Source organism: Prionailurus viverrinus, chromosome D4, assembly GCF_022837055.1.
Source record: "Prionailurus viverrinus isolate Anna chromosome D4, UM_Priviv_1.0, whole genome shotgun sequence".
NCBI classification, from domain to species: domain Eukaryota; kingdom Metazoa; phylum Chordata; class Mammalia; order Carnivora; family Felidae; genus Prionailurus; species Prionailurus viverrinus.
The window spans coordinates 88,803,552-88,822,128 of NC_062573.1; the positions used below are offsets into that span (position 1 = coordinate 88,803,552).

The 18,577-nt window shown below is 54.4% G+C and overlaps 1 protein-coding gene across 3 annotated transcripts in view; it reads left to right on the forward strand.

The window, feature by feature from the left end:
* The window catches only part of GPR107 (G protein-coupled receptor 107), a 68,705-nt gene that overhangs the window by 27,620 nt on the left and 22,508 nt on the right, over nucleotides 1-18,577 (forward strand). For 2 of the 3 annotated variants that reach the window (XM_047829307.1, XM_047829306.1), the window contains exons 8-14: nucleotides 2,084-2,194; nucleotides 2,520-2,653; nucleotides 6,616-6,691; nucleotides 8,691-8,764; nucleotides 9,141-9,258; nucleotides 12,295-12,425; nucleotides 14,489-14,532. In XM_047829307.1, the coding sequence (XP_047685263.1) occupies nucleotides 2,084-2,194; nucleotides 2,520-2,653; nucleotides 6,616-6,691; nucleotides 8,691-8,764; nucleotides 9,141-9,258; nucleotides 12,295-12,425; nucleotides 14,489-14,532 (688 nt within the window). Of the gene's footprint in view, nucleotides 1-2,083; nucleotides 2,195-2,519; nucleotides 2,654-6,615; nucleotides 6,692-8,690; nucleotides 8,765-9,140; nucleotides 9,259-12,294; nucleotides 12,426-14,488; nucleotides 14,533-16,753; nucleotides 17,404-18,577 lie in introns of those variants that run through there. The other variant, XM_047829308.1, reaches the window with a different exon arrangement.

Here is an 18,577-nt window from a genome sequence, read left to right on the forward strand (position 1 = left end):
TCGAATATCATCATCTCGTCAAAGCTTCCTCCGTTCGCCCTGTTTTAAATGCAGCTCCCTTCCTTCCCCTGTCCCTGCAGGCTTTCCCTTAGCACTTTTCCTTTTTCCAACCTGCTGTGTACTCTGCTTATTTATTATGCGGATGTTCTGTTGCTCCCGTGAGAAGGTAGCCATAAGGGAGAGGTTTTTCTAAGTCTGTTTTATTACCGATGTATGCAAAGTCCCTAACCTCGGGCCCTCCCATGATAGGCTGTGTCCGTTAGTGATCACGGAGCCAAGTAACTGGGCGCCAGGCGTTGCGCTGAGTACTTACACGTTGTCCTTACCCCAGTTCATCCTTCCAGCACCTCGGTGAGGTGGGCACTGTTACCATCCCCCTTTTACAGACGAGGAGACTGAGGCTCGGAGAGGTTAAGTAACTTGTCCAAGGGGAGGAGTCAAGCCCAAGTTTGTCCGACCCCAAGGCCCACGTGTTTAACCACTTTGTTCCCTGCCTCCTTAAGAAAATACGAAAGCTACTTTCCTTTTTCCTTCTCTCATTTTAAAATGCTTGCTAATACAGTAAGCTTTTTGAAATTTCTCTAAACCGTTTCTTTAAAAATCACCAAGGAAAGAAAACGTGGTGGGATTTACACATTTGTCACTTACTGACGCTCTGTGTCAGGGTGAGGGTCGTGGGGAAGCAGCTTGTGTGATGGTTAAGAACGTTAAGATAAACAGTTTGTAGCGTTCTCGGGGTGCGTGCATGCGACAGGCAGTGGATGGCCAGTCTGCCTTCTCTCTGGCTTCCCTTCTCCTCGTAAAGAAGTCGGTACATGACCCCTTGCCTTGCTGTTCGCTAATTTTGGACAAGGCAGTCACTGTGAGCCTTTCTACCCCATCCACGGAGCAGGGATGATAGCTTATCTGCCTAAAGCAGGAAGGGGACCGTTAGGCCTTATTCCTACTCTAGAATATACATTCGTGTTTGATTTTGTTTGCCGGTCAGGTGCCTCCTGGGATCGGCCATGATATTTCTGCTGACTTTTTTAGAAATTTCTATTTCTTAGAATCTTCATGGGCATCTGACTTGTGGAACTAAAAGTTACCAAGACGTTAAGAGTTTTCTGGCTACCTTGCGTGGACTAAGACGTACGCTCTGACGTTGACAGCTGAGCTTGGGAGATGATTTAACAAAGGAATAATTCCAGCTTGAATACCTTTGGTCTCTTATTTCCGTCTTCTCGTCAGATACCTGTTTTTTTCCCTATCCTGTCTAAGTGGACCTTTGTAACCATCAGCGGGGGCCAGAAATACAACAGTGCCAGCACCCCAGAAACCCCGTGTGACCTTCACATCCCTTCCCAACCGTTACGAGAGATGTTATAGCCCCGTCAGTTCCTCGCTTCTCCTTATGGTTTATCGTGCATCTGTGTAGCCCTCAAGAACGTATCTTAGGCTTGTAGCAAAATGCTTTTGACCAAGGAGTCGTATTTTCTAATCTTATCTACAAAATGTCTTTGGATTTACGTTAAACTCCGTTTGAACACCTGAAACATGCAAGAAACAGGAAAGTGTGCAAATGTAGAAAATATGGCCCGTGTCCCTGTTGTCTGAAATCACAGGTATACATTTTAACGAGGGAGTGTTGGTCCTCTGCCTTTTCAAGTAGCAGGCGGGCCTCCTTCCTTTTTCGGGAGTTTTTTGTTTGTTTTTGTTTTTGTTTTTAACCTAAAAGAGCAAGGCGACGTGTTGACTGAAAAGTAGGTACCTGCATCGTAGGTCATCCCTGCGGCCCCCAGCCACACCTCCCACAGCTGGGGAGTCTGTGACAAAACCAGGGTGGTGGGGAGTGGACCGTAGACCCCAGGTAGTGGGCATGCGGGTACTCGCCAGCCACTTCCGTCCCCTTTCCTGTCGCCTGGACAGAGACCGAATCGCAGAGGAAGAAAACACCTGTTTGGTCTCTGCCCTGGGGGAATTCGGTTAGGTAATTCGTCTGTCTGTATTTGTTTCCGCCCTTAGCATCCCTGATTTCTTCCTAAGATTTAAACACGTCGCCGGGGATCTGGCATTCTGAAATCTTTGTCCTCTCCACTTACAGTTTTTCTTTAACATCAGCACCGATGACCAAGAAGGCCTCTACAGTCTTTATTTTCACAAATGCTCCGGGAACGAATTGCGGTCTAGCGACGAGCTCTCCTTCAGCCTTGATGTGAGTACTGCGCAGAAGGTGTTCCACGTGGATTTTGTCAGCCCCGTAAAACGTGAGGCATTTGTTTCTTTGTAAGAGTGGGTTTTAACGACCCTTACAACGGAGTCGGAGAAAAAAATGGCCGGAATCTCACCTCTGCAGAGGATTCCTAAGCTGGAAAATACAAAGCAGTTTGGGGTGTTTTTACACTTTACGCTGTGCGTTAGGAGTGTGGCTATCTGCCGGTACTTTCTTCGGCCCGAGTGAAGCAGCTAAGGCGACAGACTGCTGGCTGTGGGGTGATCTGTTCTTGAAAAAGAAAAAATTAATCTCACGTTCGTTGCAGATTGAGATCACAGAGAAGAACCCTGACAGCTACCTCTCGGCAGGAGAGATCCCTCTCCCTAAATTATACATCTCTATGGCCTTTTTCTTTTTCCTTTCTGGGACCATCTGGATTCACATCCTTCGAAAACGACGGTAAATTGTTACTTCCTTGAGCCATGCAGCTTAGAGTATGTTGAGATGTGTATCATTTCACCTATTGCTGGCTTCTGTGCCTCGGGGGCATTGGCTCTAGCAACCCTGCCCTCTTCAAAGGGCATCTTTCCTGAAACAGGGAGACTTTGCAGTGTGTGGGGGGGCTTGGCATGCCGTGGTGTTTTCTTCCCTTTGCTTTGTTTATTTCTTTATGTTTAAGATTTGTTTTTAACATTTTTATTTGTTTTTGAGAGAGACAGAGCATGAGCAGGGGACGGGAAGAGAGAGAGGGAGACACAGAATCCGAAGCAGGCTCCAGGTTCTGAGCCGTCGGCACAGAGCCCGACGTGGGGCTCAAAGCCACAAACCGTGATCGGATGTTCTGAGCCGAAGTGGGACACCGAACTGACTGAGCCACCCAGGCGCCCCCCTCCCTCTTTGCTTTGTTTAAACAGCAGATCCAAGCATTTTGATGATTCAGGGGCTGTTTGTTCATGAGGAGGAGGAGAGTGGCAGGGAGCCACAGCCTGGCTGAGAGCGTAGCATTACTGCCCGGTGCTCGATATTGCCCGTCTACCGGGCAGAGGTGTTGGCTTCCAGAGACTTGTCACTGGAGGAAAAACTTCAAAGCCCACCTGCCCGGCTCTTGGCCTCTCTTCTGAAACCCGAAGGCTTTATCTGCCTGTACTCGGTTCTTGAAGGGAGCAGCTGCACGTGTGTGTGGGACCAGCGTTTAATTCTGTCTCCTTTCCCCCAAAAAACAGAATAAAGTACTACTATTCAGTTAGAGAACAGTGTGAGCATTTGTTACATAAGATCTGTAAACTAAGTAAAGGACGGTATATGCATATGGCACTGTAACGTGGCGTCATTTAAGTTCATAAGATAATTAGGCATCCCAGATACGGAATACCTCTTTCTGTGGAGCATTGGGCAGAAATCGAGACCTCTTCGGTCCCCGGGGGCCTGTGTTCTGGCAGACATGCTCAGCTGGGGTAGCGAGCTCAGGCCAGGGCATTGCAGGCTCCGGTTTGTTTTAAGATTTGGATTGATGGAAAGAGCCACTCGTCTACTTGTGAGGGACCGTGCATGGTTGTGTTTGGGGTAATCAGTCAGGTGGCCCTTCATAAGAAAACAAGAATCTTAACCAATTCAGGCTATAAAAAGGTTTTTCAGTGAAGTGTTGATTCTTCCTTTATTAGAAAAATCAGAACTGGGACTCAGAGACCCAATTCCAGGTGTAAACACAGACCGCTCCCACCTCTGTGTCTCGCTTCACTCCCTGGGCCACAAAACTGGGGCGGGGTCATTGCCCTGCCTTCCTCTGAGTGTCTTAGAACCTTAGGTGTGTCGTGTGATTCCCCCGCCTTCCCCCCAAATCCTGTGCGCCACAGGACTTTGCAAATCAGGGCACTATGCAAATGCGAGGTGCATACGAGATACCTGAGCAGACAGGTGCTCAGGGGTATTTCAGTTTCTGTTTATTTAGCTATGAGACCGTCCCTCTCGCTGGTCCGCTTACAGGAGATGACGGTGAGTTTTAACTCTGTGGCCAGAAGAGGCGCACCTGCTGCACGCAGCACGTGTGTAGTTCACGGCACTTCGCGTGGAAGGGGAGGACAGACAGCTGCTCGCTTTCCAGTGCCTGCTCCCTGCCCGGTCCAGCGCTGGATGCGGGCTCTGTCCGCTCACCTTGCACCTCCTGGAGGTGGACGATGCCCCATCTTCAGCAGAGGTTACTGGGGGCCGAGAGGGGTGAAGGTTGGCAGGGTAGAACCCGTGTTCGAGCCAAGTTACTGGGGCTCTCTTTCGAGCCTCTTCTCCCTCCCGTGTCATCACCGCCCCGGCCGCTGGCGCTTCGAGCAGGATGGCAGGTTGAGGGGGCCGGGGCGTGTGAGCGAGCCGTCTCGGCAGCGGGCGGTTCTGCGCTCTGGGTAGATGTCGTCGCCACTCTGGAGTGGCAGACTCGTCTGGCCTCGACTTCCTTTTTGACCTTGGAGTAGGTAGGCGTCGGAAGGGAAAGGACCAGGGGGAAATCGGCCGGAAAGGGAGCGTGCGTCAGTTTGTGACACACCCTCCCTATCGGTCTGTGCCAGGCCCCTGTTCTTCATTTCCCCTTCGTCCCGACCCCCGACCCCTCTCTCGGTCCTTCCCAGCTGCTCCGGTGCACGTGATGTGTGTTGTTGGGCGTGGGTGTGTTTACTGTTCCTGCCTATGTTTGTTTGTGACTTTCGTAAACCATGCCAGCTCTAGATTGCCGTTCGTGCCGTTTGTCACGCAGTAGTAGCTGTTTCAAGGCCTAGTCACGCTGCCGTGTGTCCATCCGCTTCATTCATTTTTGGCTACCCCATAGTGCGCCTCCCCACGTTTTACGCACCCATCGCTTTGGTGAGGGACCCCTCCCGCGGCCTCCCCCCCGCCCCGGTCCCCCCAACCGTGTTGTCATGACCTCCCACCCCCTCCCTGGCCTGTCCCCTTATGGCTCCGTGCAGCCTCTGAGGCGCGCTCCCAGAAGGAGGTGCACTGGGCAGGGGGTAAAGTCTTCCTTAATTTCATTAAGCGCCCGCCACCAGATGGCCCTTACCAGCTTCGGCTCCTGCCAGCGGTGCAAAGGGTTCCTGTTTCCCCAGACACCACTGGCATCTTATTTTTGGGTATAAACTGGTGCTTCATTCTGTTTTGCATTTCTCTGACCACCAGTGACGTGAAATCTCCTTCCGGGGCCTTGTTAACCGTCTGGGTTCCCCTCCTTGTGACCGTCTCTGTGCTTTGCACATTTTCTTTGGGTTTTCTGTCGTTTTGTCGCTTTACGTGAGTTTCTTGCATAGTTTGGACATCGATCCTTTGTCTGCCCCAGACATGGCAAATTTCTTCCCCCAGTCTGTGAAACTTACCTGTGGTATTCGTTGTTGAACGGAAGTCTTCGATATTAACAGAGTCAAAGCTATCTAATCTTGGGCGGGGCTTCTCGGAAGAAGCCTTTTCCTACTCCAGGGTCACAAAGGATGTAAGTTATGTTTGGCACTGAAATCCATCTGGAGTCCTTCTTTATGTAAATGTGAAGTGGGGACACAGCTGCGCACACACACGCACACGCACACACAGGATTGGGCGGATTTTCCCCATGCCAGTTATTAAATGGTCCGTCCTTCTCCAGCCGGTTGGCTGCCCCTCGTCTGTCGTAGGCCAAGCCTCCGTACACGCAGGAATCCATTGCCAAGCCCTCGGTTCTGTTGGCTTATTTGTCGGACGCTGCACCCCTTCCACACTTTTCGCTGCTGTGGCTTCGCAGGATGTCTTGATGTCTGAGAGTGTGACTTTCCTCCGTAGCTCTTATTCAAGTCTCAGTGTACTTTCATAGTTTTAAATCTGTCTCCAGAGGCGTCTTGTGTCCCATTAGGTTAGCTCCTAGGGTGAGGTCGGAAAGGGTCGAGGAATTGAATGGCGGGCAGCCCGAAGGTGGGCGAGTACCTGTGTAGGCCTCGTGGTGGGAGTGGGCGCTTCTCCCCACTGGCCGGTCCCAGCCCTGAGGGCGAGGGGACGGGGCACCACCCCGGGGCTCTCCCTTCCGCCCTGCCCGCCTCCGGGCCGCAGCCCGCCCGCGCCCCTTCTGCTCTCCCAGGGAGAGCTCGCGCCAGTTCCGTCGATCCCGCCGCCTCGTTCTCGCCTCTGTGGCCTTTCCAGGGTGGTTTCTGGGCACGAGGCTGGCCAGCTGTGTGGATTTCCATCTTCTCGGGAACTGGGACTCGTCCTGTCTGGCTTCAGTGCCTGACGCTGCTGCGGTCACGGCACAGACTTGTGCGCGAGAGGCGACTCTGGGGCTCCGTCGGGTCTGTTTCTGCTGGTGGAAACTAGGTCTCCAAAAAGGCTTCGTGTTTCTGGTTTGCTTAGGTTGTATTTACTTCTTCCTTGTAAATGTGTCTGATGACTGTCTTTTAATTCTTTCTTTTCTGTTTTTATAGGAATGACGTATTTAAAATTCACTGGTTGATGGCAGCCCTTCCTTTCACCAAGTCTCTTTCCCTGGTGTTCCACGCGGTATGTATTAATATTTCGGGTGATTTATGAAACGATGTGCTGTGCCTCTAATCAGGAAAAATGAGTTGGAAGGAAGGGGGGAAACAGTAGATTAAAGAAGTCCTTTTGTCACGGAGCCTCCTTTGGTACGGGAGGGACCATCACAGGGATGAGTCATTACACCCTCCCTGACCTGGCCCGAGACCTCTTCTAATACTGCCTACGTTCCCGGAGTTTTCCTAGAACGCTTCCTTGCTTCCTTGCTTTTATTCTGCCCCCCCCCCCCCTTTTTTTTTAAGTCCTTTCTTGGGATTAGAGTGCCACCTGCTGAGTTGTTTCCACGATTTTACTTTTCTAAACATCTTTCCCATTTGCTTTGAAACATGTTCCCATTTGATTTGAAGCCCAGTGTTAGCGTACTTCCTCAGGGGGAAGTGATGCCCTAAATACTGAGGCGTGTGAATCAAGCTCGCACTTTGCCTAGTTAGTCCAGGTGCGAGCTGAAGTGAGCCTGCCCGAGGGAGGAGTGCCACAGCCTGCCGGGTTTCTAGGCCCCTGAGGCTCCCGCGGCTGCGCCTTTGAGGGCGACAGCATCCAGACGTGCGCTCTCCTGCAATTACAAGGGTTGTCGTAGGCGTCGTGATGTGTCCGCTTACAGTCTCTAGAAATGACAGTCGTTTGGATAATTTCCCATTTGGATCTGAGTTAAAAGACTCTTTCTGGGGCACCTGGGGGGCTCAGCCGGTGAAGCGTCCGACTTCAGCTCAGGTCATGATCTCGTGGTTCGTGAGTTTGAGCCCCGCGTCGGGCTCTGTGCTGACAGCTCACAGCCTGGAGCCTGCTTGGTATTCTGTGTCTCCTTCTCTCTCTGCCCCTCTCCCGCTCGTGCTCTGTCTCTCTGTCTCTCTCAAAAGTAAACGTTAAATTTGAAAAATTCTTTCTGGAACCTTCTAGATGATGAATGGCAGGATCCTTGAGTCACTTTAGTATCTAAGTAGCCATTTGTGATAGAATGAAGAAATTGCTGTCAGCGTTTGTGAGTTGTGCCAGGAAGCATTTTGGGTGTGCTTCTGAAACCTGCCACTTTATTTACTTAAAAAAAAAATTTGGGGGGCGCCTGGGTGGCTCAGTCGGTTAAACGTCCGACTTCGGCTCAGGTCACGATCTCGCGGTCCGTGAGTTCGAGCCCCGCGTCGGGCTCTGGGCTGATGGCTCAGAGCCTGGAGCCTGCTTCCGATTCTGTGTCTCCCTCTCTCTCTGACCCTCCCCCGTTCATGCTCTGTCTCCCTCTGTCTCAAAAATAAATAAAATGTTAAAAAAAAAAAAAAATTTAATGTCATTTATTTTTAAGAGAGAGAAAGCAGGCACATGCCAGCTGGGAAGGGGGCAGAGAGAGAGAGGGAGAATCCCAAGAATTGCTAACAGTGCAGAGCCCGACTCGGGGCTCAGTCTCGCGAACCCGTGAGATCATAACCTGAGCTGAAAGCAAGAGTCGTTGCTGAACTGACTGAGCCCCCCAGGCGTCTCTGAAACTTGCCACCTCAATTAACATACATTGGTGGCTTTAAGTAGCTCTAAATTCACAGATTTCTTCCAAACAAAAACAGTTGAACCTAGATAATTCCACATGGCTTTTTTTTTTTGCTGACCCGACTGACTGACGTATGGAGTAAGCAGCTGGGGTAGGCAAGGGGAAGTTCTCAGCTGGGATCCCATAAAAACCTGTGGCCTTTGGGCAGTGGAGATTTTAAAGACCAGAACAGGCAGCCATTTGTCCCCGGTGAATCCCCTGCCCCAGAAGAGGGACCTGGCCTGCGTGTTGGCGTTGAAACCTCGTGGCTGGTTTCTCACGCTTCCTGACGTTCCTATCCTTAACTGTGGATAGACAAGTGAGGGATCAGGGCGTGGGATGGAGGGGACATCCCCCGTCGTGAGGTCCTGTGGTGGCTTTCCTGTTTCACTGTGCACACGAAGACGCGTGGTAGGTGGACCTTTCTGAAAGACACTTCTCTGGTTGCAGATCGACTACCATTACATCTCCTCCCAGGGCTTTCCGATCGAGGGTTGGGCTGTCGTGTACTACATCACTCACCTGTAAGTACGCAGAGGGACCCGTGAACCCTTGTCGCGTGAGATGATGCGCAGGAGAAGTTGGGGAGGCCGTGGGAGCAAGAGCCCTGCCCTCCCGTGGCGGCCCTCTCTGGGTGCCTGCCGCGCCAGGGGTGTGTGGCACGCGGGTGGCTGTGCAGACGACAGCCCGGGGCCGCTGGCCTGCTCCCGGGAGGGGGCTGCCTCCTTGGGGGGATGGGCTGCTCAGGTAGTGGGGTGCACAGCGAACTCAAGAGGCGTTTCCTGAAGTTGGCTGCCTCTCTTTTCCGAGACGCGCACGCAGTCGTGAGCGAGCTGTGCGGCGGAACCGGCTGAGAAAGTCTGGAGAGACCGTTGGCATCTGAAATGGTTTCTTTTCCAGTTTGAAGGGGGCACTGCTGTTCATCACCATCGCGCTCATCGGCACCGGCTGGGCTTTCATTAAGCACATCCTCTCCGACAAAGACAAGAAGATCTTCATGATCGTCATCCCGCTGCAGGTAAAGGGACCCGAGTCCCGCGTGTCCTGGTGGTGTCCCGGCGCTTCTCAGGGCTCAGCTCCCGGCCTGTCCGGGAAGAGGGCGTCGGCTCACCCAGAACCGCAGCTCATGCCCCTGGGACTTGTCTGGCCGACCCGGGCCTCGGGTCGTTGCCCCGAGAGCTGTCCGCCGTCACTCAGCTGGCGAGCGGTGTGTGGACACCTGTGCCTTGAGTAGGGAGCTGCTGGGAAGTCCGGGAAGCTGCCACCTGCCTTCCTGCGCCAGGCTCCCCTCTGACAGAATGGTCCTCTTAGCCTTGCCCAGGCACACAGTGATTTTATTAACAGGTGATTTTAAAACCGCGAACGACACCGGTGAGGCTTCACAAGGTAGAATACTAAGCGGACCTCAGGACAGCTGTTCATCAAGCCCTTCCTGGTTCAGGACCCTGGGCTGAGGCCAGCCTTCCCCGGTCGTGAGCCCCTGGGGACAGGAACCTTGTCGCCTGCGTAACAGTCTTATTGGAGGCAGACACTGGGCTTGGAGAACTCACGAGAAGCAGAGAGGGCCTGGCAGGGGTGCAGGACTGCTCTGCTCGACCGAGGAGCGTGGGTTTGGTGAAACTGTTCTCGGCCGCCCTCCCTGGGGAGCACAGTGTGGGTGTGGCGGGCGAGGGGAGGGCGGGCACCTCCCTGGGCCCCCAGGTCCGCCTCCTCACCCTGGCGACTGGTGCTCTGGCAGCATTTGCCCCAGAGCCACCTCCACGTTGATGATGCGGGACCTGTGTTAGCGCCAGATGAATGGTGCAGACCAGTTGCTGTAGATTTCCCAGGAGAGACTCATCACCCGAATCGGAACGATCTGGAAGGCTGCAAGGTAGAGAAGGGCCTTGCCTAGACATTTAAGGAAAGACCTGTGGCCGGCAGAAGAGGAGCAGTGGACGCGGGTGGTCTGTTGCCGAGTGAACAGAGAGGCTGAGGATCTGTGTGGGTCTCGGCTGTGGAGCTCCCAGGGCCACTCGCCGGCCCCGGGCCAAGTTCTACGGCCTGCCAGAGCATCGGAGCTCGTGAGGGAGGGCCCAGGGCCTTTTCCCCCAAGCGCCGCAAATGCCCCCCGCCCCCAGTCTCCCCCCCCAGACTCCATCCCTCCAGGAGAATCTTGCATCCTCACCCCCCCCAAGCTGGGATGTGATGGGGCGCAGCCTTCTGGCTCTCGCACCCCCAAGGGAGCTGAACACAAGGTTACATGGCCGGCCCTTCTGAGGAAACGGCATTTAAAGAATTGAATATAGGGAAGTTAGGCATCGATAAGCACAGAGGCCAGCCTGGGAGGGCTTTGGACGGCAGCCGGAAAGCTAAAACTATTTCTTCGTGGCCACGGGGAGCCGGTGCACAGCTCTGAGCGGGAAGGGGGAGGTGCACAAAACGTACGCACAGACCTTGAAGGACATTTTTGACATTTCGTGCCACACCAGGGAACGTTCTGTCGCGTGTCAAGAGTGTCAGCTGAGCACGGAGGGAGGTTAGGGATTTAAGGTGAGAAAGCCTTTGTTTCCACTTTGTCTTCAGAGGTGGAGTCCCACGTGCAGGCGCACAGGATAGAGGAAGGCCCGAATTGCAGAGTAATTTTTGCATTCATACCAAGTAAAGTGTGGCTTCTGCGGTCATGTCACTGAAAGCTCCTAGATAGGAAAACCTTACTTTGAGATGTCCCGAATAGCGGCGTGACAGGTTTTGCACTCTTTGTCAAAGTGTGCAGGGTGACCTTTACAGCAGGCGAGCACAGTGTTTGGGACAGAGGGCTTGTGATCTGTGCATCCACACCTACCGGAAATCTCCCAGAGAGCATCTCCTAGGTTCTGCAGAGTACTGCCTGCCGTCCCAGTGTAGCCAGGCCCTGGGCCTCTCGCAGCACCCTCGTGCCGGGACTGAACCCCCAGGGCCAAGTGGAGCGGCACGCGGTCGCAGGTGCACCTCAGGGGGAAGAACTGAGCCATGTCCCATGTGGAGGGGACCTGGGTGGGGTTACTTCTAAGGAAGAGCAGCGTGGCCTCTCAGGCACTGGGCCCAAACCTGCCATTCTCGTCGCCCTGGTCTCTGATAACACCCTCTGGTACTTAAAAGCCCGTCTCGGGGCGCCTGGGTGGCGCAGTCGGTTAAGCGTCCGACTTCAGCCAGGTCACGATCTCGCTGTCCGTGAGTTCGAGCCCCGTGTCGGGCTCTGGGCTGATGGCTCAGAGCCTGGAGCCTGTTTCCGATTCTGTGTCTCCCTCTCTCTCTGCCCCTCCCCGTTCATGCTCTGTCTCTCTCTGTTCCAAAAATAAATAAAAACGTTTAAAAAAAAAAAAAAAAAAAAAGCCCGTCTCTGAGAAGCGGCAGCAGCTGCCCAGGGAGAACCTGGGCCTGAGGAAACCGGGCGTCATGGCTGAGTGCGGTGCCACCCGTTCAGGCCACCGCCTGGCCCTGCTGAGGCCCCGGAGGCCTGGAAAGCAAAGCAGAGGGTCCCAGTGGTCTGTGCTGCGTCGCAAATCCCCCCAAACACGGTGGCGATAAGCATGTATTCTCTTCGCGTGCGGTGGGGGTCAGGAATTGAGGCGTGGCGGGTCCGACGGGGGCCCTCGCGCAGCGAGTGAGACCGTGGCTGGGGTCACCTCAGTCTCCACCTGCCTCTCCTGGGTCGGGAAGACTCGATGAGGCGGGGCGAGAACAGCAGGGGCTCCTCCGCCTTTTTTCCTCTGCCTGGTCTCTCCATGCTGCCAGAGACTGACGTCCCCCGAGAGGGCCAGCCAGAGGCAGTGTCCTTTGTACGACCCACCTCGGAAATCATATGGCCTCACTCGCACCTGACTGTTGCTCAGGGCAGTCGCACGCTCAGGAGGAGGGCACAGCCACCGCTCCTGGATGGGAGAGTGGAGTGTTCTGAAAAGCATGTGGCCCTGGAGAGAATGCCGTGGCCGTGGTTGGGGGCCCGCAAGCCCGAGTGCCCACCCCCCCTTGGGGCCGCTGTTGTGGAGGCCTGCCCTTGCCTTAGGGCCTCAGCGACTTCTCGTGTCCGCAGGTTCTGGCAAACGTGGCCTACATCATCATAGAGTCCACCGAGGAGGGAACGACGGAGTACGGCCTGTGGAAGGATTCTCTGTTTCTGGTAGACCTGCTGTGCTGTGGGGCCATCCTCTTCCCCGTGGTGTGGTGAGTACCCGCAGGAAGGTGGGGGGCCGCGGTGCACCCCGAGGCTCGTGCATCCGACGAGTCCGGACCCCCGAATCAGCCGTTCCCAAACCAGTCCGAATCACACGGGGCATCGGTTTAGCAAATGAGCTTCCCGGGTCCTCAGGCGGACCTGAATCCGCCTCCAGGAGCAGGAGCCTGGAGTTCGGGTCTTGATCTTGTCCCTCCGTGGATTCTGATACAGCTGATCTGGCACCTTGGCTTTTAGCACAGCTTAGATCATAGAGAAGGGTCTGGAAATGAGAACTCAGGGGTGACATAACGGCAGCACGAATTTGGAGGGAGGAGAGTTGAAGAAATCCTGTAAACAGCTTTCTTGCCAGGTAGGCGGAAGGTGAGGAAGTGCGTTAACATAAACTAGCGAGAGTTCCCGTTCCCAGGTCAGAGGTCTTCGGAATGGCGGGCTTCAGACGCACGTGTTGGGCTTTGACTATGTGTGAAGAAATGTTAGTGCCGGTGGCTGTTGAGAGAAGATGTCCTCATTAAATCTTAATGCCGCGTGAAGGAAACTACCGGTTCAGTGGGAAGCAAGGAGAGGAAAAAAGGCTAGCAAAGATTAAACACCCTTACAGTGATCTAGGTCCGTGGCTGTTTGAAAGCGGTTACTCCTTTTGGAATAAAGTCTTAAAAAGTGGCCTTACCTGTGTTGTGTTAACGGTAGAGTGGTCCACGCTGCAGTAAACTCCTATTTTTCAAGATCCTGGGGCTTATCACCTTATTCTGTCACTCCGATTACTTAGAATATGGTACCAGCGGAGGGTAAGCCTCATTCCAGCCGGTTGGACTCACTCTTGACCCTTATTCCATCGTACGTGACACGTTGTGCCTACATCAGCGTAGCCGGCAGCTTCCGGAAGGTGGGGGGGTCTCCCCGATGTCCCCCTGCCTCCCTGCGTCGTGCCCGGGACCAGGTAGCCCAGGCATCCGTAGCAGGACGACCAGCACCGTCTTCGGGTAGAAAGAAGCGTCTTTCTGTCCGGAACAGAGCGCAAGCCCTACTCTCCGTCTGCCGCCTTCGGCAGAAAGAAAGGACCTGGAGGTTTGAGGAAGACGCAGGGCAGCGACAGGGCTGCAGGTGGCCATTTCCCTCGCCTCCTTCGTTGTAGCACGAGGGGGCAGACGTCACACGGCGATGCTCTCGAGAGTGCATCTTCTGAAAGATGCCGTAAAACGAAAAGCGTCGAGCACTAGGGGTAGCTTCAGGAGCGGCACCGATGACTTCGGAGCTGGCTTTGTGCCGGCTCACTTTTGAGTGCTGTGCCATTCAGATCTCCCAGGTGGGCAGGTGAGGGGGCGGGCGCGGGGGTCTCAGGAGAAAGCCCTCAGCCGGGGTCAGGTGGAGGGTGGGTGGCCCCATCTGTGAGCCCCCCCCGCCCCCCCCCCCCCCCCCCCCCAGGCTGTCCTCATCCTTTGGAGACAGACCTTCCCGTAGCGCCTTTAATAACGTTCGTGTTCCCCTGTGTGAACAGCGATGATGGTAATTAGTTACCCAGCACATCGCAGCAGGAGAAGAGGCTCCCTGGAGGCTGCCACTTGGCAGCAGAATTCCAGACAGTGAAATACCGAGTTTGCAGGAGGCCATGTGCTCACAGGCTCCTAGACCTAGACCTGAGAAATCAGCCTCCGGCCTCCGTGTGCGGGGGTCCATGTTCCGTGGGCAGCAGGTGCGCTCCAGTGCGGTGTCAGGGAGTGGGGGTAGTTGGGGAAGTGAGAGATTTTAGGTGGAGAGAGAGGTCAAGAGCGTCGAAATGATCGCATTTTGCTTTTTCTCCTCACACCCAGGCCCCTGGCAGACCTTTCTCAGCCATTAGAGAGCGTCCTTAACGCTCGGGCTTGAGTACCGTACGCGGCCCGGTGCTGGATGTAGAGGTCACGTTGATTCGGGAGAGTGCTCCGAAACCATCTAGTCCAGCCCGTCAGCTTATGACTGAGGAATTCAGGGCCTTGAGTTACTAGTGTTGGAAACACAGAAGAGTGCAGATTGGTGTGAGCTAACCTTTTGTTCTCCAAATGTTCATTTTTAGGTCAATCAGGCATTTACAAGAAGCGTCAGCCACAGATGGAAAAGGCAAGTTTCCTTGTGCCCCTTTGTGCTGCTGGGCCTTCCCTGAAGCCCCTGCCCGGGCGCTCCCGGGAGGCGGAGGGGCCGCTGTCTCTTGGGGAGGAGTCTGGGGGAGCCCTGGGGGCTTTATGAGAGCAGCCGGGGTTGGGGGGGGGGGGGGTTGTTTGCCGGAGAGGCAGGTGGTGAACGTTGCGGAGGTCAGTTGTGTAAGGAGGCGTGGGGGCGATTGCTGCTTGCTGAGATGATTCATTGCGTTTCCACGTGTGAACGTGGTTTTCACCTTCTCCGAACTGAGTCAGGAAGAGAAAATCTTGTCTGGGAAGGACCGGATAGCACTTCGCTGTGAGAACAGGAGGTATGATGGATTGGGGATGGCTCTGTGTAAAGCAGCCCTTCCTGCTGATTTAACACGCTTTCAAAATAGACGTGTCGGTATTAATTTAAGAGGAGGCTGATGCCAGAGAGAAGCTCTGAAGCTCTCTGGCTTTTAAACGGCTGTGCCATCAGAGCCTTCTGTAGCTCCTCGCTTTTCCAACCAAGCCTCCTAAGAAAAGAAGCCACAAAGAAAATGTTTTGTGTGGTTCTGCGCGTATGTGAATAGTACCCGGCCACAGGCCGCTGTGGCATAAAGGGGGAACCTCAGGCCCCGGGGACCACGGGAGCAGGGCTTTCTCTGCTCTGAGCTGCCTCCGGGTCTGGGAAATCGTGTTCTTGAAGGCAGATCGTTCCTTTGGTGGCGTTCGTAAAGTTTTGTCGCTGATGTGTGTTTCTTTTATTATAAAAATGACGTGGATGCATCTCAGGAAAATTGGAAATCAAGTAATAGGTACAAATCTTATTTCATACTTGCCATAAAATTAATACCGTGTTGTTTTCTTTAAGTTGAACTAGACCCGATTTCAGGGCTTCACCCCCGGGTCCAGAGAGATCCCGGGGTTCTTCTGTGGAGCACGGCCCCCAGGGCATCTGTGGCTCCTACAGTTTGGGCCCACAGTGGTTGCTGGGGAGACTCCCGCCATCCGGCCCGCGTAGCGCTCTGGCTCTGGGCGGCCTGGCGTGTGGGGGTCCTGCCTCGGCTGGGAGCCCCAGTCAGTGTGGTGTCCAGCCTCCCCAGGCCCGCCCGCCCTCTCAGTGGGTGCAGGCTCCACTCACAGAACACGCCAGCTCGTGTTTTCTTTCTAGGCCCGGGAAATAGCTCTGATTTTCTCCCCTTTTTTCTTCAGAGGAACTGGGTTCCCTTCTCCCTCTGGGACAGATTCTTGCTAGTGAGTTTCAGCTTGACCTTTGCCTAAATGTGTCGCTTGCAGCCTGACTGCAGCGCCTTGCCCTGAGCCAAGGAGCTCAGAGAGCGCTCTGCCTTCTTGGAGTGGGGGAAAGGGAAATTACAGAGAACAAAACACAAACTAGAATCTTCCTAAAGCGCCTGCCGTAGACGGAAAAACCCAAAGTAGAAAGTGAAAGCTCACCTTCTGGGAATAACTATTGTTTGGGGATAGCCTTGTCTTTTTCTCCTTTTTCTGTGCCTGTCATATCAAAAGGTGGCTTTGTTATCATTTTTATAACAGCAAATTGGTCGTTCTCTTCTTTTTAACACATTGAGGGCACCTGGCTGGCTTGATCTGCGGGGGAAGCGACTCCTGATCCCAGGGTGGTGGGTTCGTACCCCACATCAGGTTGTGGACGGTACTCAGAATTTTTTTTTATACACTGAGATGAGACATTCTACTTTTTCATCTTGATACATTTCAGTATTTCTGAATTTGTTTTTCTTACTCCTTGGCTGAAAATATGTAAAAATTCCAAGGGTGATGCCTTTCGGTTGATGAGTTTTGTTAGTACTTTTCTTCCTAGTCTCGCCTTTTCCCCTTGTGGGTTCCTCTGGACCTTCCTCACCAGCTCCCTTCCCCACCCCCCCCCCCCACCCCCCCCCCCACCCCACCCCCGCCATCATCCTGCATCATCCTGATCCCTCCGACTGCCTCTCCGCCTTCTGCGCCCAGCTCTTACCCCCAGTTTGGGGGTAACCGTGGTAATGAATTGCGCCTGTGACCGTTTATTCCCGAGCTCTTCATCAGGTATTTTGCCTGGGGTGGATAGCACAGCAGGTGACGCCCAAGATGGGGTTGGAATTGTCCCCAAGCAAGCATCTGTAGTAAAGGGAAACCATCGAACTGGAATGCTCCTGTCATTGCCTGGTTCACACGCAGTTTCTTGTTTTTTCCACCAGGTGACAGCATGGGACCTCTTCAGCAGAGAGCGGTCCCATGAGCACTCCAGGGCTCTCCTTCTCGGGATGACAGACTGTTGAGAAAGCACCCATTTCTCATCAGCAAACATCACAAACCCTTTGAGGGGGACAGAGTAGGTTAGATTGGGGGGGGGGGGTGCCTTGATCCACGTTCTTTCCCGGAGTTGATCTGTAGGCCATGGCTGCTTTTTGGCTAATCTGCAGTTGTGTATTTCATTCAGTACTTTGAGAAATGGTTACACCTGTAACAGTTCTGGAGTCAGGGTGGCCTCGTTCCCACGGTCAAGTCCCCCCTGCAGAGAACTCTCAGGAACAGCATCCCCCCACCCCTCCCTGGCACGCCGCCCAGGTGTGACTGCAGAGCAGGCCAGGTCAGAGCGGGGCAGAGGCTGGAGTGGGGACACGGGCCACCACCCGACCGCAGCTTCCCGGGTGCTCTGAGTGACCCCCCCCCCCGTGCTCCTCAGTCTGCCCTTCTGAGATCTAGCCCGTCCCAGAGGCAGCTGGCAAAGTGAAGGCCACGGGCAGTAATGTCTCCTGCTAGATTTGGAAGCATTTTTGCTGGATGGAGGCTGAGGCTCCGGGTCCTGTTTATAGGCTCGTTAGGCCATTGACTCAACACGCGACCCTGACAGTGACTTGGGCGGAAGACTGTCCGAGTAAGTGCAGTTCGGGCTGACTTCGTCGGGGGAGCGCTGCGTGTGGGCAGGTGGGGTGGCTTTCAGAGTGCTTGTTTGGGTGGTGGTTCGTCTCTGGAGTCCTCCTGACTGAACCGGGGGAAGCGTTAAGGATGCAGTCGCCCGCTGGCCTTCAGCTGTGTCTTTGTCTCCTCTGTCACACGCTGGTGCTTCTCTCCACTCCCGTGTCATTTAGAGCCACTGCCGCGCTGTGCTCCCCGAGAGGAAGCTTAATTGAGTCACACGCAGACGCCCGAGCTCGGGTTCTACTGTGTTCTGCCTGCCAACATTGACTGGCTGTCAGTGCCCTTGAGCCTGGACCTGCTTCCTTCTTTCTCCAGTGTCCTTCCCTTAGGGGACTGGCCTGGGGGTAGACGTTGTTCACCAAATTAACAGTCTCTGCTGCTACTGCTCTTATCCGCACCCCTCCCCCACCCCCACCCCAGGTTTCTAAGGAAGATTCAGAGGAAGTGTTCTGAGGCCTCTGGGCTTTTATGTGAGCTTCAGAGGCCTTTAAACAAATGGTGATGGGCTAGTTGTAGGGCTTGTAGAGGAACGGCTTCATCCTGAGCTGCTGCCGTGTTCGGGAAGTTGCTGTGGCCGTGGGAAGTGTTTTTCAGGGCAGCCGTCCTCAAGAGGGCCCTCGGGGTCCAAACAGTTTTCATCACCGGACACGGTCATCCTTTTCTGCTGTTGATGTTTGCACTTGATGGTACAGGAGGGACGGTGGGTGAGACAGCGGGTGCCTTAGCGTGACTCGAGGCGGTAGCACAGGACTGTGTCAGTGGCCGTGGCCCTCGGCATTGGTGCTGCTCGCAGGGGGTGGGAGAGGCTTGTTCCACTTAAGAGCGGCCTCGATGAAATAGTAAAAACGACTGGTGTTATTAAACCTCAACCCTTAGGAACGCCTTGGTGGTTCAGTTGGTTGAGCACCCAACTCTTGATTTTGGCTCAGGTCATGATCCCAGGGTCGTGGGGTCAAGACCCACAGTGGGCTCCACAGGAGTGTGGAGCCTGCTTAAGAAAGGTTCTCTCCCTGGGGCGCCTGGGTGGCTCAGTCGGTGAAGCGGCCGACTCCGACTCAGGTCATGATCTCGCGGTCCGTGAGTTTGAGCCCCGTGTCGGG